The sequence below is a fragment of the Mustelus asterias genome, chromosome 1 (genome assembly GCF_964213995.1).
Source record: "Mustelus asterias chromosome 1, sMusAst1.hap1.1, whole genome shotgun sequence".
NCBI classification, from domain to species: domain Eukaryota; kingdom Metazoa; phylum Chordata; class Chondrichthyes; order Carcharhiniformes; family Triakidae; genus Mustelus; species Mustelus asterias.
The window spans coordinates 169,462,228-169,489,119 of record NC_135801.1 but is presented as its reverse complement, the minus strand read 5'-3'; the positions used below and the strand labels follow the sequence as shown (position 1 = coordinate 169,489,119).

At 44.1% G+C, this 26,892-nt stretch overlaps 1 protein-coding gene across 1 annotated transcript; it reads left to right on the top strand.

Moving 5' to 3' along the window:
• Nucleotides 1-1,098: 1,098 nt before the first annotated feature.
• ino80b (INO80 complex subunit B) lies at nucleotides 1,099-26,892 on the top strand. The gene is made up of 5 exons (XM_078222898.1): nucleotides 1,099-1,218; nucleotides 10,966-11,155; nucleotides 12,385-12,491; nucleotides 17,869-18,041; nucleotides 23,154-26,892. The coding sequence occupies exons 1-5, from the start codon at nucleotides 1,179-1,181 to the stop codon at nucleotides 23,610-23,612; spliced, it is 969 nt and encodes a 322-aa protein (XP_078079024.1). The 5' UTR covers nucleotides 1,099-1,178; the 3' UTR covers nucleotides 23,613-26,892.

Genomic DNA, 26,892 nt, shown 5'->3' with positions numbered 1-26,892 from the left:
TGAAATCAACCATGATTGAATGGTGGAGTGGACTCGATGGGCCGAATGGCCTTACTTCCGCTCCTATGTCTTATGGTCTTATGGTCTTATGGTTTCGAGTCTAGATGACACTTCATCTGACTCAAAATATTAGCTCTATTCTCTCTCCACAGACGCTGTCAGACCTGCAGAGATTTTCCAGCATTTTCTGTTTTTAATAGTAGAATAGAATCACTACAATGCAGAAGGGGGCCATTCAGTCCATCAAGTCTGCACTGAATACAATCCCATCCAAGCCCTATCTCCATAACCTCATGCATTTACCCTAGGTAGTTCCCCTGACACTAAGAGACAATTTAGCATTGCCAATCAACCTAACCCGCACATCTTTGGACTGTGGGAGGAACACAGTAAGAAGTTTAACAACACCAGGTTAAAGTCCAACAGGTTTATTTGGTAGCAAAAGCCACACAAGCTTTCGAAGCTCTAAGCCTCAATTTACAGGAATGCGAATGCTTTCCGACCATTATTCATGTAAATTAAGTCTGTGTCTTTATAAACTCTGTTTGTGAACAGAATTCCCACTCACCTGAAGAAGGGGCTTAGAGCTTCGAAAGCTTGTGTGGCTTTTGCTACCAAATAAACCTGTTAGACTTTAACCTGGTGTTGTTAAACTTCTTACTGTGTTTACCCCAGTCCAACGCCGGCATCTCCACATCATGACTGTGGGAGGAAACCAGAGCACCCGAGGAAACCCACGCAGACACGGGGAGAATGTGCAAACGCCACACAGACACTGACCCAAGGCCGGGAATCGAACCCAGGTCCCTGGCGCTGTGAGGCAGCAGTGCTAACTACCCCGTGCTGCCCCAGCAGTGCTAACCACAGTGCTACCAAATTCCAGCATCCGTATTTTGCTTTTATCTTAAGGGAGGAAAAATACAGCTTAGAAATATTCAGCCCTTCTTTCATGATTCCCACCCATCTGCTGCCATGTGTTGTGAGTTATTTCATGGACACTTTGCCCTGTGCCTTGTCCAGTTGCTGTGCAGACTGTGTCTGTGTGCGGGGGGGGGGGGACTTTAATTAAGGGAGCGCCTGCAGCCCGGCTATTTCCGGCTGCTGCACCGGAAGGGACCTGACGGGCTCCTTCCTTCCCCCGTTCCAGTCAAATTTGGGCTTTAAAACGGGCGGCGAAGATGGGCAAGAAGAAAGAGGTGGCGGTGGATAGAGGCCTGGGTAAGAAGCAGCGGGTGTGGCTGGTGGGAGCCCCCGGGGTAGGGAGCGAGGAGACAACTTTAATCCGATGCCTCGGGCCCGCTCCGGGTTTCTGCCAAAAAACCCGCTTCCGAGGAGGAACGAAAGGTTCAGATTGAAAACTGTGGACCTTAATCGGCCAGTGAGTCGGTAATGTCCACGAACCCTCCCCCAAAAACCTGGTCCCGGTTCCTGTCCAGGCCTAGCTATTCGGCCACATATGGCATCACAATCAGGAGTTAGGGCTGTTTCCCCGCCCCGCCCCCTATTTAAAGACATTTGAGGCTCTTGTCATGCTCTGGTGCTGGAAGAATCCAGGACTAGGGAGTTCAGTTAAAAAATTCAAGGCTCTCCCACTTAAGACTGAGAGGGGAATGAATTTCCTTCTGAAGGTTGTTAGTCTTTGACGTTCCCTTCCCCAGATTTGCAGAGGAGGCTGGCCCATTGATTGCCAACTCTGCAAAGCCTGTCCACTATCGACAAGGCGCAAGTATGATGGAATACTCTCCGTTTGCCAATTTATATTAAGCTGATCTTTCTCTACACCCTAGCTATGACTGTAAAACATTCTGCGCTCTCCTTTTCTTCTCTGTATGGTATGCTTTGTCTATAGCACGCAAGAAACAAGACTTTTGATTGTATACTAATACAGGTGACAATAATAAATCAAACCAAGAGTGCAGCTCCAGCAGCACTCAAAGTTTGACACTATTCAGGATAAAGCCACCTGCTTGATTTGCATGCCAGGACATTGGGTAAATGTAAAGAAGAACGTAGAACAGGCCCTTCGGCCCATGATGTTGTGCCGAGCTTTATCTGAAACCAAGATCAAGCTATCCCACTCCCTATCATCCTGGTGTGCTCCATGTGCCTATCCAATAACCACTTAAATGTTCCTAAAGTGTCTGACTCCATTATCACTGCAGGCAGTCCATTCCACACCCCAACCACTCTCTGAGTAAAGAACCTACCTCGGACATCCTTCCTATATTTCCCACCATGAACCCTATAGTTTTACCAGTCCAGGCAGCGGGCGATCGAGGGGGCCGTCCATCCTGACTGTCTTCCCCTCTACCGCGGCTACATTCGCGGCCGGGTGTCCCTGGAGAGGGAGCATGCGGTGTCCACGGGCGCGGTTGACGCCTTCTGTGCCCACTGGGCACCACAGGGGTTGGGGTGCGTTATCGACCCTAATAATCACATTTTAATTTGATGTTTTTAAGTTTCCTTTGTACTTTGATTTCTGTTCGGGCTGTTCCCCCTCCTTTTTGGGGAGCTGCCCCTTTTACTTTGTCCTGACTTAATTTAAGTTTGTTTATTTGGTTTGACCTAAAAAGAGGGCAACTGCCTGCTAACATTACCTGGGACGTCCAGAGAAACTGGTGGTGTTCTTTAAGCAGATCAGGTTAAGAGGAAATTTGATAAGGTGTTCAAAATAATCTTATCAAAATGAATGACCTGACACTTGACTGCAATTTACTCCATTTGCCACCTTGTTGCCCATTCACCTAACCTGTGTGTATTACTTTGTGTGTCCCCCCCCCCCCCCCCCCCCGAACTTGCATTCCCATCTTTGTATCATCAGCAAAGCTAGTTACGTTACGCTTTGTTCTCTTTGACTATTCATTGACATGTATTGTAAATGGCTGAGGCCACAGTACTCGTGGTACTGATTGTTACAGCCTGCCAACTTGAAAATGCCCTGTTTATCTCCCCTTTCTGCTTCCTGACTGGTAACTAATCCTTCATCTATACTAATACATTACTCTCAACTACATGAGCCTATATCTTGCGTATTAACTCTTTTTTGGAAATCCAAGTACACAGTCTACTGGCTCCCCATGATTTACGTCCTCAAAAAAACTCTAATTTTGTTAAACAGGTTTGCTTTTCGCAAAATCATATTGACTTTCTGCACTTAGAATTCAAAGTCTAATGCTTAACGAATTGTAGAATTTTCCTGAAGATTTTAGGCCAACTGGTCTGTAGTTCTCTGCTTTCTCTCTCCTCATTTTCTGTTGCAACTGCCTGCTAACTTTCTGCATTCCTTGAACAAACACACCCAAGTCTCTCTGAACAGCAACATGTACAAGTTTCTCACTTTAAAAAAAAATCTGCTTTTTTTCATTCGTATGACCAACATGAATAACTTTGCACTTCCTTATGTTGTGCTCCATCTGCCACCTTGTTGCCCATTCGCTTAATCTGTCTATATCTCTTTGCAGCCTCTGTGTGCTTCTCCCAGCTTATCTTTCCACCTAGCTTGGTAATATCAGCAAACATTGATACATCTTTGTGTCTTTTCATCCAAGTCATTAATATAGATTGCACTGATCCTTGTGGCGATCTACTATTTACTGCCTGCCAACATGGAAAGCCCTATTTATGTTCACTCTTTATTTTCTATCTGTTAACTAATAATCTATCCACACTAATGTATTACCCCCAACTCCATGACCCCTTATCTTGCTGATTAACCTTTTGCATGGCACTTTATCAAATGCCTTTTGGAAAGCCAAATATCCTACATCTACCGGTTTCCCTTTACACTACTAGGTGCATCCCTAAAAAACTCTACCAAATTTGTCAAACAGGATTTCTCTTTAGTAAAACCATTGAACTATAGAATCCCTACAGTGCAGAAGAAGGCCATCTGGCCCACTGAGTCTGCACAGACTTCCCGAAAGAGCATCCCACCCCCATCCCTGTAACCCTGGGCATTTATCATGGTGAGTCCACCTAACCTACACATCTTTGGACACTAAGGGGCCATTTAGTATGGCCAATCCATCTAACCTACACACCTTTGGAATGTGGGAAGAATCTGGAGCACTCGGAGGAAATCCATGCAGACATGGGGAGAACGTGCAAACTCCTCCCAGTCACCCAAGGTCGAAATCAAGCCCAAGTCTCTGGCACTGAGGCAGCAGTGCTAACCATTGTTCTAACAAACTATGCTTTTCCAAGTGCGTTGTTAAAATTTCCCTAATAGATTCTGGCATTTTCCCAACAACTGATAGAGTCATAGAGGTTTACAGCATGGAAACAGGTCCTTCGGCCCAACTTATCCATGCCGCCATTTTTTTTTAAACCCCTAAGATAATCCCAATTGCCCGCATTTGGCCCATATCCCTCTATACCCATCTTATCCATGTAACTATCTAAATGCTTTTTAAAAGACAAAATTGTACCCGCCTCTACTACTGCCTCTGGCAGCTTGTTCCAGACACTCACCACCCTCTGTGTGAAAAAATTGCCCCTCTGGACACTTTTGTATCTCTCCCCTCTCATCTTAAACCTATGCCCTCTAGTTTTAGACTCCCCTACCTTTGGGAAAAGATATTGACTATCTACCTTATCTATGCCCCTTATTATTTTATAGACCTCTATAAGGTTACCCCTCAGCCTCCTACGCTCCAGGGGAAAAAAGTCCCAGTCTATCCAGCCTCTCCTTATAACTCAATCCATCAAGTCCCGGTAGCATCCTAGTAAATCTTTTCTGCACTCTCTAGTTTAATAATATCCTTTTCTATAATAGGGTGACCAGAACTGCACACAGTATTCCAAGTGTGGCCTTACCAATGTCTTGTGCAACTTCAACAAGACGTCCCAACTCCTGTATTCAATGTTCTGACCGATGAAACCAAGCATGCTGAATGCCTTCTTCACCACCCTGTCCACCTGTGACTCCACTTTCAAGGAGCTATGAACATGTACCCCTAGATCTCTTTGTTCTGTAACTCTCCCCAGCGCCCTACCATTAACTGAGTAAGTCCTGCCCTGGTTCAGTCTACCAAAATGCATCACCTCGCATTTGTCTAAATTAAACTCCATCTGCCATTCGTCAGCCCACTGGCCCAATTGATCAAGATCCCGCTGCAATTGGAGATAACTTTCTTCACTGTCCAGTATACCATGATGTTAGGCTAACTGATGTAAGGCTAACTGGCCTATTTTGTTTTCTCTCCCCCTCCTTTCTTCAAAAGTGGTGTAATTTCCAATCTAGCGCGACTGTTCCCAAATCTAAAGAATTTTGGAAAATCATAGTCAGTGCATCCACTTTCTCTGCAGCTATTTGGACCCAAGGGTAATAGGCCATGAGGTCCCAGGGATTTGTCAGATTTTAGAACTTTAAGTTTCTCCAATACTTTATTTCTATACTTGGAACTTTATCGCCTTCCTTTACTGTCGCTGAGTCAAATTCCTGGAACTGCTTTCCTAACAGCACTCTGGATGTGCCTACACTGCATGGACTGCAGTGGTTCAAGAAGGCAGCTAAACACCAGCACCTTCTTGAGGGCCATTAGGGATGGGCAGTAAACGCTGGCCTAGCCAGTGATGTCCACCTCCTGTGCAAAGAATTAAAACAAAAGGATGAGTTTGTAATAGATATAAATGATTTGGAGGAAAATGTAACTGGATTGATTAGTAAGTTTGCGGACGACACAAAGGTTGGTGGGTTTGCGGATAGTGATGAGGGCCATCAGAGGATACAGCAGGATATAGATCAGTTGGAGACTTAGGCGGAGAGATGGCAGATGGAGTTTAATCCAGACAAATGTGAGGTAATGCATTTTGGAAGGTCTAATACAGATAGGAAATATACAGTAAATGGCAGAACCCTTAAGAATATTGATAGGCAAAGGGATCTGGATGTACAGGTACACAGGTCACTGAAAGTGGCAATGCAGGTGGAGAAGGTAGTCAAGAAGGCATACGGCCTGCTTGCCTTCATAGGCCGGGGTATTGAGTTTAAAAATTGGCAAGTCGTGTTGCAGCTTTATAGAACCTTAGTGAGGCCGCACCTGGAATATAGTGTTCAATTCTGGTCGCCACACTACCAGAAGGATATGGAGGCTTTGGAGAGGGTACAGAAAAGATTTACCAGGATGTTGCCTGGTATGGAGGACATTAGCTATGAGGAGAGTTGGAGAAACTTGGGTTTGTTCTCACTCGAACGACGGAGGTTGAGGGGCGACCTGATGGAAGTCTACAAGATTATGAGAGGCATGGACAGAGTGGATAGTCAGAAGCTTTTTCCCAGGGTGGAAGAGTCAATTACTAGGGGCACTGGTTTAAGGTGTGAGGGGCAAGGTTTAAAGGAGATGTACGAGGCAGATTTTTTACACAGAGAGTAGTGGGTGCCTGGAACTCGTTGCCGGGGGAGGTAGTGGAAGCAGATACGGTAGTGACTTTTAAGGGGCGTCTTGACAAATACATGAATAGGATGGGAATAGAGGGATATGGCCCCCAGAAGGGTAGAGGGTTTCAGTTAAGTCGGGCAGCATGGTCAGTGCAGGTTTGGAGGGCCGAAGGGCCTGTTCCTGTGCTGTAATTTTCTTTGTTCTTTGACAGATTTTTGATTTACACAAGTTGAGGGTTGTGGGAAGCAGGCAGGAAAGTGGAGTTTAAGCTACAGTCCAATCAGCCATGGCAGGCAAAGCTCCAGGGACTGACTGGTCCACTCCTATTTCTTGTGTTTTTGTGCTGAGCTCAACCCCAGAAGGGGATTAAACCTGGGACTTTTCATGCCAGTGTGGACTGAGTTCTGAGTTGAGAAGTGTATTGACTCACTGGGGAATCCATAATGGGAGTTTTAATATCAAATGCTTCGGTGTTATTGTGTTAATGAGTCCTAGGAATAAACTCCTTGAGAACAACTCCTTGAACCATGCCCACCATTTCGTTAGAGACTTACTGATTTGTGCTTCAATTTCATTTACCTGATTTTTGTCCATGCTATCATCTAACACAAATCAATCAAAACTAAAGCAAAACGCAATAGATGCTGGAAATCTGAAATACAAGTGCTGGAAATACCCAGCAGTTCGGGCAGTATCTGTGGCAAGAAAAACAAAATTCATGTTTTTGAAAGGCCATGACCTATTAACTTCAGTCCGGAAAATGTCAGTTGATGCAGAATTCTCAAGTTTTTGGAGGGAAGAGTTCCAGATTTCCACCACCCTTTGTGAAAAGTACTTCGCTCCTTACTGGGCTAGTTATAATTTTGACATTATGCCCTTTTATTCATGATTTCCCCCATTAAAAGGACATAACTAGTTTTAATTCCTGGAATACAATTTTGAAATTCCTTTGGAGTCATAAATTGACGGGATTATTGGAATGCCCTTCCTGGAAATATGGTTGAGGCAGAGCAAAGGGTCATCTGGACTCCAAACATTGGCTCTATTCTCTCTCCACAGATGCTGTCAGACCTGCTGAGATTTTCCAGCGTTTTCTGTTTTTGCTTTCCCTAACAACATCCTGTCGCAATGCAGACTTGTGCTCCAGACTTAGCCGTGTCCCTAGCCAAACTGTTCCTGTACAGCTACAACACTGACATGGCCTGACAGGGTATGTCCCGTCCACAAAAATCAGGACAAATCCAAACCAGCCAATTACTGGTCCCATCAGTCTACTCTCAATCATCAGCAAAGAGGTGGGGGTGTTGTTTGGGTTTTGCCAAAAACATTTTGGCTCCAGATCACATTACAGCCTTAGTCCAAATATGGTCAATAGAGTTGAATTCCAGAGGTGAGAGGGATTGTCCTTGACTTCGGTGTTGCATTCGACGAAGCATTGCATCAAGGAGCCCTAGCAAAATTGAAGCAAATGGGTACTGAGGGTGAGAGAGTGAGGTGGGAGCACTCCACTGGTTGGAATCATACTGAGCATAATGGAAGATGGTTGTTGATGGCCAATCATCTCAGCCCCAAGATGTCGCTGCAGAAGTTCCCCTCCAAACCACACACCACTCTGACTTGGAACTATGCCACTGTTCCTTTACCGTGGCTGGGTTAAAATCCTGAAAGTCCCTTCCTAACAACACTGTGGGTGTATCTATACCACATTCAGTGGCTCAGGAAGCTGATTGTGGTTGGGTAATAAGATGGCCTCACTAGTGATGCCCACATTCCAAGAACAAATATTTTTTTAAAAATGCTGCCCCAATGTCGTGCTTTGATTTATACCACGTGATCATATTCAGCTGAACACAAATGAAGGAATATCTCATAGCTTTAAATTTTTGTCTGTGTAACATTAACTCATTGAATTGCAATGATACATTGCCAGTTATTATGCTATGATACATTATGTCATGCATGCTTTTACTGTGAAATTAAAATAGAAGACGTTTGAAATAGTTGGCTGTATCTGCAGAGAAAGTCAATATTTCATCTAAGGTCATTAACTTGAAATGTAAACTGTTTCTCCCTCGATTGACACTGCCAAACTACCCACTGATGCTGCCAAACTACTGAATATTTCCAGCATTTTCTGTTTTATTTTTCCTATGTCTAGCATCTCCAGAATGTTGCTTTTGTATGAATGCTTTTATCATGAATGTTTTGACAATGTTTTTTACTTTATGATTGCAACTACTTAATTTTCACCCCTTCAACTTTATGGTTGGTGTTTTGGCTCATTTCCATAGAATCCCTGCAGTGCAAAAGAAGGCCATTTGGCCCATCAAGTCTGCACTGACTCTCTGAAAGAGCATCTGTACCCGTGACCCTGCACGTTAACCATGGCTAATTCACCTCACCTACACATCCCTGGACTCTAATGGGCAATTTAGCATGGCCAACCCAGCTAACCACATCTTTGGGATGAAACCGGAACACCCAGAGGAAACCCACGCAGACATGGGGAGAACATGCAAACTCCACACAGTCACCCAGAGCTGTAATGGAACCTGGGTCTCAGACGCTGAGAGGCAGCAGTGTTAACCACTGTGCCACCGTGCACTCTCTCTGAGGCTCGTATCTAATGCGATTCATAAGATTGTTGGTTTTAAAATCCCCTCCGAGTTTTGAGTTTGTAATCTAGGCTGGCACTCCAGTGCATTATTGAAGGAGTGCTGCATTATCGGAGGTGATGCAGGTTGGTTAAGATGTTAAACCAAAGTCGCCTCTCTGTTCCAGATGCCCAGGGGGACACCAAATGTCTCATTGCACTGTTTATGCAGAAGGGTCAGCCTCCTACTGTCATTATCAGTGCCTCTGCTTTAAATAATGCCATCAAAGATAGATTATCGGCTCACTTCACTTTCTGTTGGATATTACATTGTGCAAATTGTCTGCCCTGTTCACTGATTGCACTGGCTACACTTTGAAAATGAACCATTTGAATGTGAGATGCTGTGGGATGTGTATAGAGGTGACTCGATGGTATGGCTGGAATTTTACTGCCTTGCCCACCCCAGAATCAGGGCGGGCGCGGCTCGCAGAACGCAATTCTCCGAAACAGGCCATTCAGCCATCCAGTTCCTGCTGGTTTCTAGGCTCCAGTCAAGCCTTCATACCTGTCTACTGCTCTCTCCCTCATGTTTGTCTAACTTATACTAAAATGCATTTATACTACAGTATCCACACCAACAAATCCCTGTGGTAGCCTGTCCGAACTCTGAAGCAAATAAAACAATATGCTTAAATAATAGAGCATTGCAAGGATTTATTGAACTGAAGTAAATCTCCTATGGTCCTTGCTCAGTATAGAAAGAGTGAAAGCAACTTAACGGTTTCTAACTGGCCTCATTTTTAGCAAGTGTCCCCCCCCTTCACCTAAAAGGAGATTTAAGAATCACTTGTGCAAGAGATGCAGATGTCGATTTCAGATTACTGCGGTATAACTATTGTTAACACTTTAGCTGCTCCAGCTACTAATGGAGTGACTAGCACTGGTGTACCTGAGAAAGCCTCTGAGAAAAGACTAGGGACAGTTAGATTTTCTGCAACACCATCCCCCTTCTCCCAAATCTGGAAAGACCAGTTCTAGTGCCCTGTCTGAGACCAAACTAAACAGAGCACAGATCAGGGATTAAACCCGAGGCCCTTCTGTCTGCATGGCTGTTGTTATAACTCTAGGCTATTGGCAGAACCAGATTTTCGTGAAGTAAGTATTTACCAGAGGTTCAGTAAAGCACGCTGAGCATGTGACATTAGCTGTAGGACAGTCAGTACTACAATTGGTCATCTATCTTTCCAAACCTGGGTTTTGCTTGGAGAGACTATTTTGAGCTTTAATAACACAAAGTATACTTTATGGATCTGTTGTTTGTAGGAACATAAATGATAAATATAACCTGGAAACATATTGAAGTAAAGAACATTTTTCTATAAGCTTAGTGTTACCAATGAGCCCTCAGAATATTAAATCTGTACATTAATTTAAAGTTTATTTATTAGTCATTTATTAAGGCTTACATTAACACTGCAATGAAGTTGCTGTGAAATTCCTCTAGTCGCCACATTCCGGCACCTGTTCGGGTCAATGCATCTTTGCACTGTGGGAGGAAACCGGAGCACCCGGAGGAAACCCACGCAGACACGGGGAGAGCGTGCAGACTCCACACAGACAGTGACCCGAGGCTGGGAATCGAACCAGGTTCCTGACGCTGTGAGGCAGCAGTGCTAACCACTGCCACCGTGCCACCCCTAAAAACAACTGTGGGAGGAAACCGGAGCACCTGGCAACTGTGTAAAACAGCTAGAAAGTTCTGAGAGATGCACAATTCAGTAGGTTGCCACCTGCCTTTGCTATTGGACAGTTCTATGTATAGTTGTAGTCCTTTTATTAACTATTGATTTGAGCGATAGGGAGTCCAGGGTGAGAGCTGGGTGATTTGGATTTGATTTATTATTATTACGTGTATTGGTGTACAAAAGATCAGCCACTCGGTCAGCTGCCTTGGCACCATTTTATCTTGCTTTCTTTGCTGTCCCACAGAAGACGAAGCTGGCGGGCACAGCTCTCACAAGAAGAAACACAAGAAGCACAAGAAACACAAGAAGAAGCATCACCAGGCAGACGTGGGGCTTGGCTTCTCCTCTGAGACTCTGGAATCAGACTCTGGCACCGGGAAACCCCAGCTAAAACTTAAAATAAAACTGGGTGGGCAGACCATGGGTACAAAGAGGTATCGTAACTTCTTCATCAGATTCTATGGCTTTCGTTTCTTTAGATTAGACTCATTTTGACTTGTTGAAGTCTGTTAAGAAATGCTTCTGTATTTTTAAGGAGTCGTTGTATAGAGGCAAATAGTTTGCGCTCATTCAGAAAAGAGCATTTTCCCTGTTTCTGGCGTTCTACATAAAATTGTGGTTTAAAAAAATGACATGGTAGTTCAGTAGCTATGGTATTGGGCAAGCAGCCCAGTAATCATAAGTGACGTTTCCATTATGAAAATTAAGTTAGTGAGCGCCACTGAAAGCTGAAATTAACGGTGAACTAATGCCACCGCTGTCTGATCTGTTCTACATACGACACCTTCTGGTTGACTCTCTACCAGCTGAAGTGCTGTAGACCACCTGCTGTCAAATGATTGCTAACAGTTCAAGAAGGTATTCTGTGAGCAGTTGAGAGTGGATAATAACCGTGGCCTTGCCATCGTTAACCACATACCGAGAAATTTAAACACAGAGCAGGAATGCACAGGATCTGTTGTGGATTGCCACCCCGTCCAATCACTTGTCCATTAGTGGGTCAGTTGGAATAGACTTATTCATTTGCAAAATGGAAATTTCCACTGGTGAGTTTTTTCCTTTATTCTTTCGTGGGAGATGGGCGTCACTGGCAAGGCCAGAATTTGTTCCCCATCCCAAATTGTCTTTAACCCAGCTAGCTAGGACACCACAGAGGGTAGTTAAGAGTCAACCACAATTCTGGAGTCATAGGACCAGGTGAGGAGAGCAGGTTTCGCTAAATGACATTAATGAACTAGCTGAGTTTTTACAACAATCATCATTACTGAGATTTATTGATTGCATTTAAATTCCACCAGCTGCTATGGGTGGGATTTGAACCCTTGTCCCCAGAACCTTAGCCTAGGTCTCTGGATTTCCAGTCTGGTGCTATTACCACAACACCAACATCTCTCTGAGTAAGTGCACCGTGTTGTGCAGACTGTACTAGTCCACAGCTGGAGGCTACAATTGACTTTGTCAGCCCAGGAAATGAAGAAGATTGAAACTCTGTTTTTCTGTGCTGGTTGTCAGATGTTTTGGGCGTTTGTCACTTCCGTGATTTGTAGAAGAGGTAAAGAGGTGGAAAGGAAGAAAACGGAACAAAACTAATGCTCATAATCCAGTATTACACACCTTTTATTTCTATCGCACATGTAATTCTGATTTTGTTTTCACATAACAGTGTGCCGCACTTTTCTTTGGCTTCTGAGCTGAAGCAGTCGCCAAGCCCACTGATGGTTGATGATGAGCCGGATGAAGTGCCGTTGGATCAGTATCGGGCCTGGCTGGGTAGGTGATGTGCACCCTAACTTTCTCAAAAGGCACCTTGACCTTATACAACCTAGTGATGGTGCATTGTGTCAGTTGGTCAGTTTTAAAGCGGAGAGGATTTTTCTGTGTTTTTAGGTTGCCAATTTTGTCAGGAATTTCTTACTTGATGAGCGGCAACCCTGAATCAGCAAGTGTAGGTATTCTTTAGATTTCTGGCTCAGCAACATGGGGGCAAGCCTGTCCAAGCAATGTCACTTGGAGAAGAGAAACAAGGAAACCAATGTCCTAAATGTGATCGATGCAAGCTTATATTGTTTTAATATAACTTCTGTTTTCCAATACTGTTTCTCCTGAAATGAACTTTACTGTTTCATTTTTAATTTTTGTGTGGCTTTTATTAACCCATCTTGCTGCTTTTTAAAAATGATTTATGAATCTGTACTTCCAAATCCATATGCACCTCTGCCCCATTTAGACTCTTATTTTTCAGGGAATATATGGTTTCTCTATTCCTCCTACCGAAATGCACCTTGCACTTACCAAAATTGAGATTAATGTTCCATTTGTAAACCCATTATGCAATCCAATGTGCTCTGAGCACCAATTCCCATGGAAGACTACTTTTTTTATTCATTTGTGGGACATGGGTGTTGCTGGCTGGCCAGTATTTGTTGCCCATCTCTAGTTGCCCTTGGAGGGCACTTAAGAGTCAACCACATTACTGTGGCTCTGGAGTCACATGTAGACCAGACCAGGTAAGGACATCAGATTTCCTCCCCAAAAGGGCATTAGTGAACCAGATGAGTTTTTCCAACAATCGACAATGAAGTTTCATAGTCATCAGTAGATTCTTAATTCCAGATTTTTTTTATTGAATTCAAATTCCACCATCTGCTGTGGCGTGATTTGAACCCAGGTCCCCAGAACATTTAGCTGAGTTTCTAGGTTAATAGTCTAGAGATAATACCACTAGGCCATTGCCTCCCCTCTAGTTCCACTAGTCTGAGTGAACCCGCATGATTCCCAGACACTTGTAGTGCCATGTCTCAAATTAATCATATAAAGAACAAAGAAAATTACAGGCCTGGAACAGGCCCTTCGGCCCTCCAAGCCTGTACCGACCCATGCTGCCCTACTGAACTAAAACCCCCTACCCTTCCGGGGACCATATCCCTCTATTCCTATCCTATTCGTCAAGATACCCCTTAAAAGTCACTATCGTATCTATATTAGAAACATAGAAACACTACAGCACAAACAGGCCCTTCGGCCCACCAGTTGTGCCGAACACATCCCTACCTTCTAGACCTACCTTTAACCCTCCATCCTATTACGCTCCATGTACTCATCCAGGAGTCTCTTAAAAGACCCTATTGAGTTCGCTTCCACCACCACTGACGGCAGCCGATTCCACTCGCCCACCACCCTCTGTGAGAAAAACTTACCCCTAACATCATTGTTCCACAGGACCAGGCTGAGGAGAAGGTAGTTGGTTTGTTCACTACATTTATTTATTTATTTTAAGTTAAATTTGTGTAAAAAATCGGAGGTTTTTTTTAAAACAGGAAGTGGGCCCAGCAGGAGTCTGGGAAGGTTTTTGGAGGGTTTAAAAGTAGGCCGCACTTTTGAGCGGGCAGCGTCGTTAGCAGGCAGCAGAGTGAGCAGGAGGCAGAGTGAAAGCTGTAGGGCTTTGGCTCACAGGGCTTGGGCAGAAAGGGCGAGCAGGGGTGAGTTAATTCATTTTTTGCTGTTTCTACCTGGTACTGGCAAGGTATCTAGAGGGGATGGGTGTGAAGGCAGTGCAATGTTCCTCTTGCACTATGTTCGAGGTGAGGGACGACGTCAGTGTCCCTGCTGATTATACCTGTGAGAAGTGCATCCATCTGCAGCTCCTCCAAAACCGTGTAAGGGAACTGGAGCTGGAGTTGGAGGAACTTAGGATCATTAGGGATGCAGAGATGGCCATAGACAGAAGCTTCAGGGATACAGTTACTCCGCGGAATGAAAATAGATGGGTGACGGTGAGAGAGGCTGGGAAGAAGCAGTCGGTGCAGGGATCCCCTGTGGTCGTTCCCCTTAGCAATAAGTTTTCCGCTTTGGATACGGTTGAGGGGGACGACATACCAGTGGTGAGCTGCAGTGAGAGGATCTCCGGCACTGAGTCCGTCCCTGTGGCTCAGGAGGGTAAGGAGGAGAGCGGGAGGGCAATAGTTATTGGGGACTCGTTAGTTAGAGGGATAGATAGGAGGTTCTGTGGCAGCAAAAGAGACTCGAGGATGGTTTGTTGCCTACCGGATGCCAGGGTCCGTGACGTCTTGGACCGTGTTTTCCGGATTCTTAAGGGGGAGGGGAAACAGTCACAAGTCGTGGTACACATTGGTACCAACGACATAGGTACGAGAAGGGACGGGGATTTAAAACAGGAATTTCGGGAGCTGGGCTGGAAGCTGAGAGCAAAGACAAAACATGTGGTCATCTCTGGTACGCTACCGGTGCCACGTGATAGCGAGTTGAGGAACAGGGAGAGAGTGCACTTAAACATGTGGTTGCAGGGATGGTGCAGGAGGGAGGGTTTCAGATACGTGGATAATTGGTGAGACCGCATTTGGAATATTGCGTGCAGTTCTGGTCACCTCACTATAAGAAGGATGTGGAAGCGCTGGAAAGAGTGCAGAGGAGATTTACCAGGATGCTGCCTGGTTTGGAGTGTCGGTCTTATGAGGAAAGGTTGAGGGAGCTGGGGCTGTTCTCTCTGGAGCGGAGGAGATTGAGGGGAGACTTAATAGAGGTTTATAAAATGATGAAGGGGATAGATCGAGTGAACGTTCAAAGACTATTTCCTCGGGTGGATGGAGCTATTACAAGGGGGCATAACTATAGGGTTCATGGTGGGAGATATAGGAAGGATATCAGAGGTAGGTTCTTCACGCAGAGAGTGGTTGGGGTGTGGAATGGACTGCCTGCAGTGATAGTGGAGTCAGACACTTTAGGAACATTTAAGCGGTTATTGGATAGGCACATGGAGCACACCAGGATGGTAGGGAGTGGGATAGCTTGATCTTGGTTTCAGATGAAGGTCGGCACAACATCGTGGGCCGAAGGGCCTGTTCTGTGCTGTACTGTTCTATGTTCTATCTCCCCTGTACCTACCCCCCAGCACCCTAAACCTGTGTCCTCTCGTAGCAGACATTTCCACCCTGGGAAAAAGCCTCTGAGTCCACCCGATCTATGTCTCTCAACATCTTATACACCTCTATTAGGTCTCCTCTCATCCTTTGTCTCTCCAAGGAGAAAAGACCGAGCTCCCTCAGCCTATCCTCATAAGGCATGCCACTCAATCCAGGCAACATCCTTGTAAATCTCCTCTACACCCTTTCAATCTTTTCCACATCCTTCCTATAGTGAGGCGACCAGAACTGAGCACAGTACTCCAAGTGGGGTCTGACGAGGGTCTTATATAGCTTATATATTCTTATCTCAAAATTATTTTCTGAAAGAAATGATTTAATTTGGATTTCTAAAGTATTTAAACAACTCCACATTCTGAAAAAGATCGCTTTCCAACAGGGTGTGGATGGCAATGCTCGCAAAAAAGTGCTGTTCAGACAGATAATAAACTGACAGAAAGATGCTGCTATTATTGAGTGAGACTTCACAGCTCCCTTTCTGATCCTCCTGGGTTGAGTGTCTTGTCAGGACCATAAACAAGCTCCAGCTCCAAATAACTATGGTGAGATTAATATCGGTTAATGACATAAAGCCAGCAACTCCATGACACTCACTTTGTTTCAGTGGGGATGCTCACAGCAAGCTTACAATTGTTTTTGGTTTTGTCTAGTCTATTGGCAGCACAAATTGTGTGGTAATTTCAGTGAATGGTTACAACATGGAAGGAGACTATTCTGAGCATCATGGCCATTGGAAGAGCAACTCGGCTAATTCCATCACCCTCCTTTTCCCCCCTGTATCCCTACAAACATTTCCTCTTTAGGTAAAGTTCCAATTCTCTTTTGAAGGCTTTGATTAGGTCTGCCCCCATCACACACTCAGTGCATTCCAGATCCTAACCATTCAGTGGCAGGGAGAAATGTGGAAAATCTGAATTGCTGTCCTGTCCTTTTCTTTGCAAATTGCTGAATTTTATTTTAAACAAACAGGCTGAGGACCTTTTTTAATTTGCTGTTATTTTTCCAGCCATTTCTGGACCCAGGTGTTTGCCAATGGAAGGCCCAGTCAGCTCTGCTGGTCAACAGTAGGATTGTCAGAAACTTGAGAGAATTGTCCCTACCTTTCACCTCAATGGCAAGCACATGTTCAGAGAGATGCCAAAGGCAGAAGAAAATAATTTCTATCTAAAGTCTTCTCCTTAACCCATGGTGTTTTAAAAAAAATTTCAGTTGCAAATAGTTGACTTAGAGGAGGGGGCTGAAGGGTGGATCAGTAAATTTGCTGATGACACCAAGATTGGTGGAGTAGTGGATGAGGTGGAGGGCTGTTGTAGGCTGCAAAGAGACATAGATAGGATGCAGAGCTGGGCTGAAAAATGGCAAATGGAGTTTAACCCTGATAAATGTGAGGTGATTCATTTTGGTAGGACTAATTTAAATGTGGATTACAGGGTCAAAGGTAGGGTTCTGAAGACCGTGGAGGAACAGAGAGATCTTGGGGTTCATATCCACAGATCTCTAAAGGTTGCCAGTCAAGTGGATAGAGCTGTGAAGAAGGCCTATAGTGTTTTAGCTTTTATTAACAGGGGGTTGGAGTTTAAGAGCCGTGGGGTTATGCTGCAACTGTACAGGACCTTGGTGAGACCACATTTGGAATATTGTGTGCAGTTCTGGTCACCTCACTATAAGAAGGATGTGGAAGCGCTGGAAAGAGTGCAGAGGAGATTTACCAGGATGCTGCCTGGTTTGGAGTGTCGGTCTTATGAGGAAAGGTTGAGGGAGCTAGGGCTGTTCTCTCTGGAGCGGAGGAGGCTGAGGGCAGACTTAATAGAGGTTTATAAAATGATGTAGGGGATAGATAGAGTGAACGTTCAAAGACTATTTCCTCGGGTGGATGGAGCTATTACAAGGGGGCATAACTATAGGGTTCATGGTGGGAGATACAGGAAGGATATCAGAGGTAGGTTCTTTACGCAGAGAGTGGTTGGGGTGTGGAATGGACTGCCTGCAGTGATAGTGGAGTCAGACACTTTAGGAACATTTAAGCGGTTATTGGATAGGCACATGGAGCACACCAGGATGATAGGGAGTGGGATAGCTTGATCTTGGTTTCAGATAAAGCTCGGCACAACATCGTGGGCCGAAGGGCCTGTTCTGTGCTGTACTGTTCTATAAATGGTGAAAGTATAAATTTTGAGTTTGACCAGGATTGCTCATAACATTTGCAGATGAGGAAAGCAACTTGGATCCATCTCCTTTACCTGACCTGGATTCAGAAAGTCTTCAGGTTCCAGAACAGGATGAGGAGCAGCGGTGGCTGGATGCTTTGGAAAAAGGAGAATTAGATGACAACGGGGAATTGAAGAAGGAGATTGATGAATCACTGCTGACAGCTAGGCAGGTAAATGTTGGACTGTGTGTTTTGCAGGACAAAAAACCGCGTGTTAATAATGTACAATGTTGCTAATGTGCAAACTGGTCAGCGAATTGAGGTATATGCCACAAGTTATGAACCTCCAGCACCTTCTGGCCGATCTATACTTCTCCGCTGTTAACTTCGCTCTGATAGTATCTTACCCTTAATCTCAGTATTACTTTTAAGAACTGGCTGGACTTCCACATTAATAGCTCATTTAACTCACCACAGAAAGTTAGATTTGATGATAAACGGCTTAACTTCCTGTTCAACAATGTGATAATTGTTAGTTCAGTTCAGTGTCACTCTGGCTCACAGATTGAGTAATTTCAACTGTAGTGTCTTGAATGTAGTTTATGATTGACAGCCAGTCCAGATTTGTCCAGTGTTTGACTGACTGACTGAATTGAGTTCTTTGAAATAACTGAGTATCGATGAAGGGCGGCACGGTAGCACAGTGGTTAGCACTGCTGCTTCACAGCTCCAAGGTCCCGGGTTCAGTTCCCGGCTCGGGTCACTGTCTGTGTGGAGTTTGCACATTCTCCTCGTGTCTGCGTGGGTTTCCTCCCACAGTCCAAAGATGTGCGGGTTAGGTTGATTGGCCAGGTTAAAAATTGCTCCTTAGAGTCCTGGGATGTGTGGATTAGCGGGTAAATATGTGGGGGTAGGGCCTGGGTGGGATTGTGGTCGGTGCAGACTCGATGGGCCGAATGGCCTCCTTCTTCACTGTAGGGTTTCTATGATTTCTATGGAGGTAGTGCAGTTAATCAGATGGAAACAAACCTTCAAAGGGTATTTGATAAAGCATCACGGAATAGACCCCGGTAGCAGAATGGAAGCCTGTAAGGGACAATGACAGCATTGATACAGAAATTAGATAAGGGATAGAAAGTAGAGTAATAGTGAATAGTTTTTTAAGATTGGAGGGAAGGAAACCGTGGTCTCCCCCAAGGCAATACTGGGGGCCACTGCTCCTTTTGATAGATTGATGACCTGAACATGGGTAGAGCATAATTTTGAGGTTTGCAGTTGGCATAGAAATCAGAAATGTTGTAGTAATGAGGGTAGTAACAAACTTGAGGAGAACGTAGACAGACTGGTGAAATGGACAGGAGTGGCAGATTAAGTTTAATGCAGAGACTGATTTGATTTGTTATTGTCACATGTATTGGGATACAGTGAAAAGTATTTTCTTTCGCGCTATACAGACAAAGCATACTGTTCATGGAGAAGGAAAGGAGAGAGTGCAGAATGTGATGTTACAGTCATAGCTAGGGTGTAGAGAAAGATCAACAGAATGTGAGGTAGGTCCATTCAAAGGTCTGATGGCGGCAGGGAAGAAGCTGTTCTTGAGTTGGCTGCTTTTCTGATTCAGCGGGAAGTGTAGATAGAGTCATAGAGGTTTACAGCATGGAAACAGGCCCTACGGCCCAATTTGTCCATACCGCCCTTTTTTTTTAAACCCCTAAGCTAATCCCAATTGCCCGCATTTGGCCCAAATCCCTCTATACCCATTTTACCCATGTAACTGTCTAAACGCTTTTTAAAAGACAAAATTGTACCCGCCTCTACTACTACCTCTGGCATCTTGTTCCAGACACTCAGCACCCTCTGTGTGAAATAATTGCCACTCTAGACACTTTTGTATCTCTTCCCTCTCACCTTAAACCTATGCCCTCTAATTTTAAACTCCACCACCTTTGGGAAAAGATATTGACTATCTACCTTATCTATGCCCCTCATTATTTTATAGACCTCTATAAGATCACCCCTCGGCCTCCTAAGCTCCAGAGAAAAAAGTCCCAGTCTATCCAGCCTCTCCTTATAACTCGAACCATCAAGTCCCGGTAGCATCCTAGTAAATCGTTTCTGCACTCTTTCTAGTTTATGAGCATTTAGAGAGGTTTAGTATGCTCAAGAATACTCAGCATGGCTTTGTCAAAGGCAGATCATGCCTTACGAGCCTGGTGGAGTTCTTCGAAAATGTGACTAAACACATTGACAAAGGGAAAGCGGTAGATGTGGTTTATATGGATTTTAGCAAGGTGTTCGATAAGGTCCCCCATGCAAGGCTTCTAGAAAAAGTGAGAGGGCATGGGATCCAAGGGGCTGCTGCCTTGTGGATCCAGAACTGGCTTGCCCAAAGGAGGCAGAGATGGGTCTTTTTCTAAATGGAGGTCGGTCACCAGTGGTGTGCCCCAGGGATCTGTTCTGGGACCCTTGCTGTTTGTCATTTTCATAAATGACCTGGATGAGGAAGTGGAGGGATGGGTTGGTAAGTTTGCCGACGACACGAAGGTTGGTGGGGTTGTGGATAGTCTGGAGGGATGTCAGAAGTTACAGAGGGACATAGATAGGATGCAAGACTGGGCGGAGAAGTGGCAGATGGACTTCAACCCAGATAAATGCGTAGTGGTCCATTTTGGCAGGTCAAATAGGATGAAGGAGTACAATATAAAGGGAAAGACTCTTAGTACTGTAGAGGATCAGAAGGACCTTGGGGTCCGGGTCCGTAGGACTCTAAAATCCCGCAGGTGGAGGAGGTGGTTAAGAAGGCGTATGGTGTGCTGGCCTTTATCAATCGAGGGATTGAGTTTAGGAGTCTGGGGATAATGATGCAGCCATATAAGACCCTCGTCAGACCCCACTTGGAGTACTGTGCTCAGTTCTGGTCGCCACATTACAGGAAGGATGTGGAAAAGATTGAAAGGGTGCAGAGGAGATTTACAAGGATGTTGCCTGGATTGAGTGGCATGCCTTATGAGGATAGGCTGAGGGAGCTCGGTCTTTTCTCCTTGGAGAGACGTAGGATGAGAGGAGACCTAATAGAGGTATAGAAGATGTTGAGAGGCATAGATCGGGTGGACTCTCAGAGGCTTTTTCCCAGGGTGGAAATGGCTGCTACGAGAGGACACAGGTATTCCAAGTGTGGCCTTACCAATGTCTTGTACAGCCTCAACAAGACGTCCCAACTCCTGTATTCAATGTTCTGACTGATGAAACCAAGCATGCCGAATGCCGCCTTCGCCACTCTGTCCACCTGTGACTCCACTTTCAAGGAGCTATGAACATGTACCCCTAGATTTCTTTGTTCTGTAACTCTCCCCAATGCCCTACCATTAACGGAGTAAGTCCTGCCCTGGTTCAATCTACCAAAATGCATCACCCCTCATTTGCCTAAATTAAACTCCATCTGCCATTCGTCAGCCCACTGGCCCAATTGATCAAGATCCCATTGCAATTGGAGATAACTTTCTTCGCTGTCCACTATGCCACTAATCTTAGTGTCATCTGCAAACTTACTAACCATGTCTCCTATATTCTCATCCAAATCATTAATATAAATGACAAATAACAATGGGCCCAGCACTGATCCCTGAGGCACACCGCTGGTCACAGGCCTCCAGTTTGAAAAACAATTCTCTACAACCACCCTCTGGCTTCTATCAAGAAGCCAATTTTGTATCCATTTAGATGCCTCATCCTGAATCCCGTGAGATTTAACCTTATGCAACAACCTACCATGTGGTACCTTGTCAACGGCCTTGCTAAAGTCCATGTAGACAACATCAAGTGCACTGCCCTCATCTACCTTCTTGGTTACCCCTTCAGAAAACTCGATCAAATTTGTGAGACACGATTTTCCACTCTCAAAGCCATGGTGACTGTCCCTAATCCGTCCTTGAGTCTCTAAATGCCTGTAGATCCTGTCTCTCAAAATACCTTCCAACAGCTTGCCCACTACAGATGTGAAGCTCACTGGCCTGTCGTTCCCAGGCTTTTCCCTGCAGTCCTTTGAGGAGTCCATTGAGGAGTCAATGGATGGGAGGCTCGTTTGAGTGATGGACTGGGCTTCGTTCACGACCCTTTCTATTTCATTGCAGAGCTGGATCCATACCAAGATGTGATACACCCAGAAAGAATGCTTTCTATGGTGCATCTGTAAAGGTTGGTGAGAGTTGTAGTGGACATGCCAAATTTCTTTAGTCTTCTGAGAAAGTAGAGGCATTGGTGGGCTTTCTTAACTGTAGCATCGGCTTTCTAAACTGTAGCGTCAGCATGGAGGGACCAGGAGATGTTGTTGGTGATCTGGACACCTAAAAACCTGAAGCTCTCGACTTTTTCTACTTCGTCCCCATTGATATAGACAGCTGCATGTCCCCCACTACGCTTCCTGAAGTCGATGACTATCTCCTATCTCTTTCGTTTTGTTGACATTGAGGGAGAGATTATTGTTGCCGCACCAGTTCACCAGATTCTCTATCTCTTTCCTGTACGCTGTCTTGTCATTGTTTGAGATCTGACCCACTACGGTGGTGTCAAGAGCAAACCTGAAAATCGAGTTGGAGGGGAATTTAGCCCCACAGTCATAGGTGTATAAGAAATATAGTAGGGGGGCTGAGGACACAGCCTTCTGGGGCACCAGTGTTGAGGATGATCGTGGAGGAGGTGTTGTTGCCTATCCTTACTGATTTGCGGCCTGTGGGTTAGGAAGTTCAGGATCCAGTCGCAGAGGGAGGAGCCAAGCCCCAGGCCATGGAGTTTGGAGATGAGTTTCGTGGGAATAATGATGTTGAAGGCTGAGCTGTGGTCAATAAATAGGAGCCTGACATTGTAATTGATACATTTTGGAAAGAAAATTAAGAAGGAATACAAAATAAATGGTACAATTTTACAGGGGCTGCAGAAACTGATCAAGGGATATATTCACAAATCTTAGAAGGTGATAGGACAATTTGAGCAGGCTATTCTTTAAAGCATTGGGAATTTCTTGGATTTAAACAAAAGAATAGTGTATAAAAGTAAGGAACTTGTGCTAAACTTTTATAAATCGCAGGTTAGACACAACACTCCAGGTGGGGACTAATGGAGATATCAAAATCATCATAGATTTTGATAGCATAAATAAATCCATCCCCATAGACCTTCATTTTTTTCCCTATGAGAATTTATCTAATTCTCTGAACGCTATTATTGAATCTGTTTCAATCTTGCTTTTGGGAAGTGCATCACAGATAATAATTCACTGCATTTTAAAAGGAAACCTACTTGGTGTGTTCATTCCAGTTCTTCCATGGATCTTTTTTGTTTCTGCAGCGTGCCCTGTTGCACAAGCAGCAAAGCCAACCACTCCTGGAGCTGCCCATGGGTTATAAAGTGAAGGAGATGACCGAGGAGATGATGGTGAAACGCGCTGAGCGTGCTCGAAAGAGACGGCTGCAAGCTGCCAAGAAAGCAGAGGACAGCAAAAACCAAACTATTGAACGGCTGACAAAAACTAACAAGGCCAAAGTGAAGACGCTGAGGGAGAGAAGGACCAAGAGAATGCACTACCCCATGATTAGATATTCGAATAATGCCATAGGGGTTACCATCTCCTTTCCACATGGATGTTCTGCCCCACTCCCAGCCATTTCACAGCCTGTCCCCACTCCTGTAACCTGTGGGATAGAAGGCTGCTCGAACTTCAAGAAATACTCCTGTTCTAAAACTGGGTTACCTCTTTGCAGCCTTGAGTGCTACAAAAAAAACTTGCTAATCCAGGGTTTGGCTTGACGGGCTGCAAGCTTTGTTCTTAATGTCGGTTCTGATGAAATGAGAGAGAGGCCCCTAGAAAGTGCATTGGGCTAAGCTGCTACCAGTGGGCTAATGCACTCACGGGAACAATTCACTTTCCAGTAGAAGCTGAATGGATGGTAATAAGATTGTTCTGTAATATGAAATATCTACTGTGCTTTGTCTGACTCCTTCTGTGACGCACAAGTTGGATGCTCATTTCAGTCAGAATTAAAGTGGTTATGTTGCAGTAGTGGCAGAATTAATGGATGGTGATCTGCAGTTTAGTAACTGTTTAAAAATAATGGTGTTCCTCACAATGAGGGGTGAAGCTGTTTCCCACGATACCCACGATATTGTTCCAGTACAATATGATCAGCTTCACGGTAAAGCTGCCTCTACCCTGCCGCAGTGATGCATTTCATCCCCATCAGTGGGCTGTTTCTCCATTCCTTCCCTGTAATCAATTTGTATAATAAGAAATTGGAACCTTGCTCACTTCAAAAGTGGCTTGAGACTGACAAAACCCAAGATTTCATAGGACTCAAATAGTGAACAGAATAGACTTCCAGTCTGAGCTGCATTCAAATCTAGGATCGCGGAGGCCAGTTTCCAACGCGCTGCACCGCATAATCCCTCATTAATGATTCTTCTCTCTTCATTTTATTCTATATGCATACACACACCACCTTCCCCACGTCAAAATACAATCACACTAATTCTCCTTTGGTGGACATGTTATGCCCCACAGGCATGCACACAGATAACCTACCAGGAGGTCCACTGGGTAACTATCAGTGGAGACATCTCTGGTTAACACAAGCGAGGCAGACAAAACTCGCCAGGGTAACTGTTAAGATCGGTTGCCCACTCAAGTAAAGATCTGTCGGAGTTATTGTATAGCCTCAATGATTTTGTAGATAATGGAACTAAAACTACATCAGGTTTGAATATGAAAACATCAAATGTGATTAGCATCTGCGGAGAGAGAAACGGTTAACATTTCTAGTCCATGAACTTTCCTCAGAACTGGCAGTTTGAATATGCCGTAAACTTTCTCTTGAATGTCTCTCTCGTGCATCTGTAATTTCAGAATACAGTATTATCTATAACTTTCAGCAAAGTGGAAGGAAATGTTGAGCAATGTGTATGTAAAAACAAAAGTTGGCTGCTTTATGCAAGGTTAGGTATTAAAAACTGATTAAAATATATTTTTATTGATGAAAAGATATTCTCAGATACACGGGGATTATATAACCAGCTGATGAGAACATCATCAGAACAGATACAGCTGAAGAAGTTCAACCATCCAGAAAGAATCTTCCATTTCCACAGTCCCCATGTAGACGGTCTCTTCAACCACTCTAGAGGTTTGTCTTCAATTTTTCCAGAGCCCGTCCCATGTGTTGATCACTTTGAGTGAGTGACTTCCTGATATTTGCCTTTTACTAGTTCATACCTGTCTCCTTGCTTTGTTATCACAGTTTACTCTGAAATAGTTTTCTATGCCAAACTTTTCCTTATCATTTGTTCTCATCCATCATATCTCCATATAACCTTTCAAGCTGAAAAGCTTGTTTCTTCAGCTTTATTTTCCTAATGATGCCAGGAATCAGCTTCAGATCTCTCTAAATTGCTACTTTGGCTTAAATGTCTCCTTTATTTCTCAGGAACCAGAATTGGACACACTACTGAAAGTATGATCATAGAATCTACGGCACGGGGACAGGCCCTTTGGCCCAAATTGGTTCATGCCAACCAAAAAGCCCATCTAAGCTAATCCCATTTGCCTGCATTTGGTCCATATCCGTCTAAACCTTTCCTATCGATGTATCTGTCCAAATGCCTTGTAAATGTTGTTAATGTCCCTGCCTCAACCACTTCCTCCGGCAGCTCATTCCACATATGTACCACCCTGTTACAAAATAGTTGCTCCTCAGGTTCCCATTAATTCTTACCCCCCTTAAACCTCTAGTTCTCGATTTTCCCAACCCTGGGAAAAAAAACTGAGTACATTCAGCCTATCCATGCCTTTCATCTTATACACTTCTATAAGTTCACCCCTCAGTCTCCTAAGCTCCAAAGAAGAAAGTCCTAGCCTGTCCAATCTCTCCCTATAACTCAGTCCCTTGAGTCCTGGCAACTTTGGTGTAAATCTCTTCTGCACTCTTTCCAGTTTAATAACATCTTTCCTATAGCAAGGCAACCAAAACTGAACACAATACTCCAGGTGTGGCCTCACCAATGTCCTGTACAACTGCAATATAATTTCCCAAATTCTATACTCAATGCTCTGACAACATGCCAAAAGCCTCCTTCACTGCCCTATCTACTGTGACTCCATCTTTAGAGAACCTTGCACCTGAACTCCAAGGTCCCTCTGTTCCACAATATTCCCTAAGGTCCTACCTGAGTGATCTGAGCAGAACATGATCCATTTTCACTATAACTTTGACTTGATTTAACCATAAAATGTCTTTGTAGAAATTGGGCAGCTTGAACATTGTATCCACTTAAACCCCTTCTTAAATTCACTTGTTTAACACTAGATTCCACTAGATTACTCTTTACAAAAAAAAATCTCTTTGAAAAATAAATTCCCAAATGTAAATGTTCAGAAAAATAATTGGATAACGTTTGGAGTTCATTTAGATATTGAGACCTGGCGTGAGCTGTGTATTAAAGATTTAAGAAGTGAATTTCCTTGCAATTTCTTTCATTGCATTGGTGAAGGATTGGTGTGGGAACTTACTGTGTAGAAAGTTGATGAGGTAAATTACTGCAGAGTAACTGGAAAGTCCCCATATCACTGCATTTTGAGCTGAAATTCCAAGTTGCCTTTGTTTGTTAATGGGTGCAATGACGTTCATGTCCTATCGTGGATGCACATCTGCCTTTCTCCCGAATTGGCTTGGGCCATTTTTCCCTTTAAAGGCACCATGTAAAATACAAGATGTAATTAAAATTATTGCTACAGCATATTACATTCTGAACTTTTCATCAATGTTTCACAAGAGGTTGCATATTTTGGAGATTATGTTTTCTCCACGTTTGTTCTTTAACTGCAGTGAATAAGAACATTTTTGTAAGCACCATATCTGTTGCTTTGATAAAATGTTAATTTTAAACAAGTGTATTATATCTTATGATTTGAGGAAAAACTTCATTTGAAATGTTCTGTCTGATCCAATGTATAAGATATCCTAGTTGTGATTCTTAATGTATGTAAGATTTAGAATATGGTTTAATCTTATGATTAAAGTTTTTGCTGTTTTTACTG

What these genes read in the sequence shown, in the direction of transcription:
- ino80b (XM_078222898.1), top strand. Translation starts at nt 1,179, where the DNA reads ATGGGCAAGAAGAAAGAGGTGGCGGTGGATAGAGGCCTGG. An exon ending in GGCGGTGGATAGAGGCCTGG is followed by an intron (nt 1,219 to 10,965) that starts GTAAGAAGCAGC and finishes GCTGTCCCACAG; the next exon opens with AAGACGAAGCTGGCGGGCAC. An exon ending in TCAGTATCGGGCCTGGCTGG is followed by an intron (nt 12,492 to 17,868) that starts GTAGGTGATGTG and finishes TAACATTTGCAG; the next exon opens with ATGAGGAAAGCAACTTGGAT.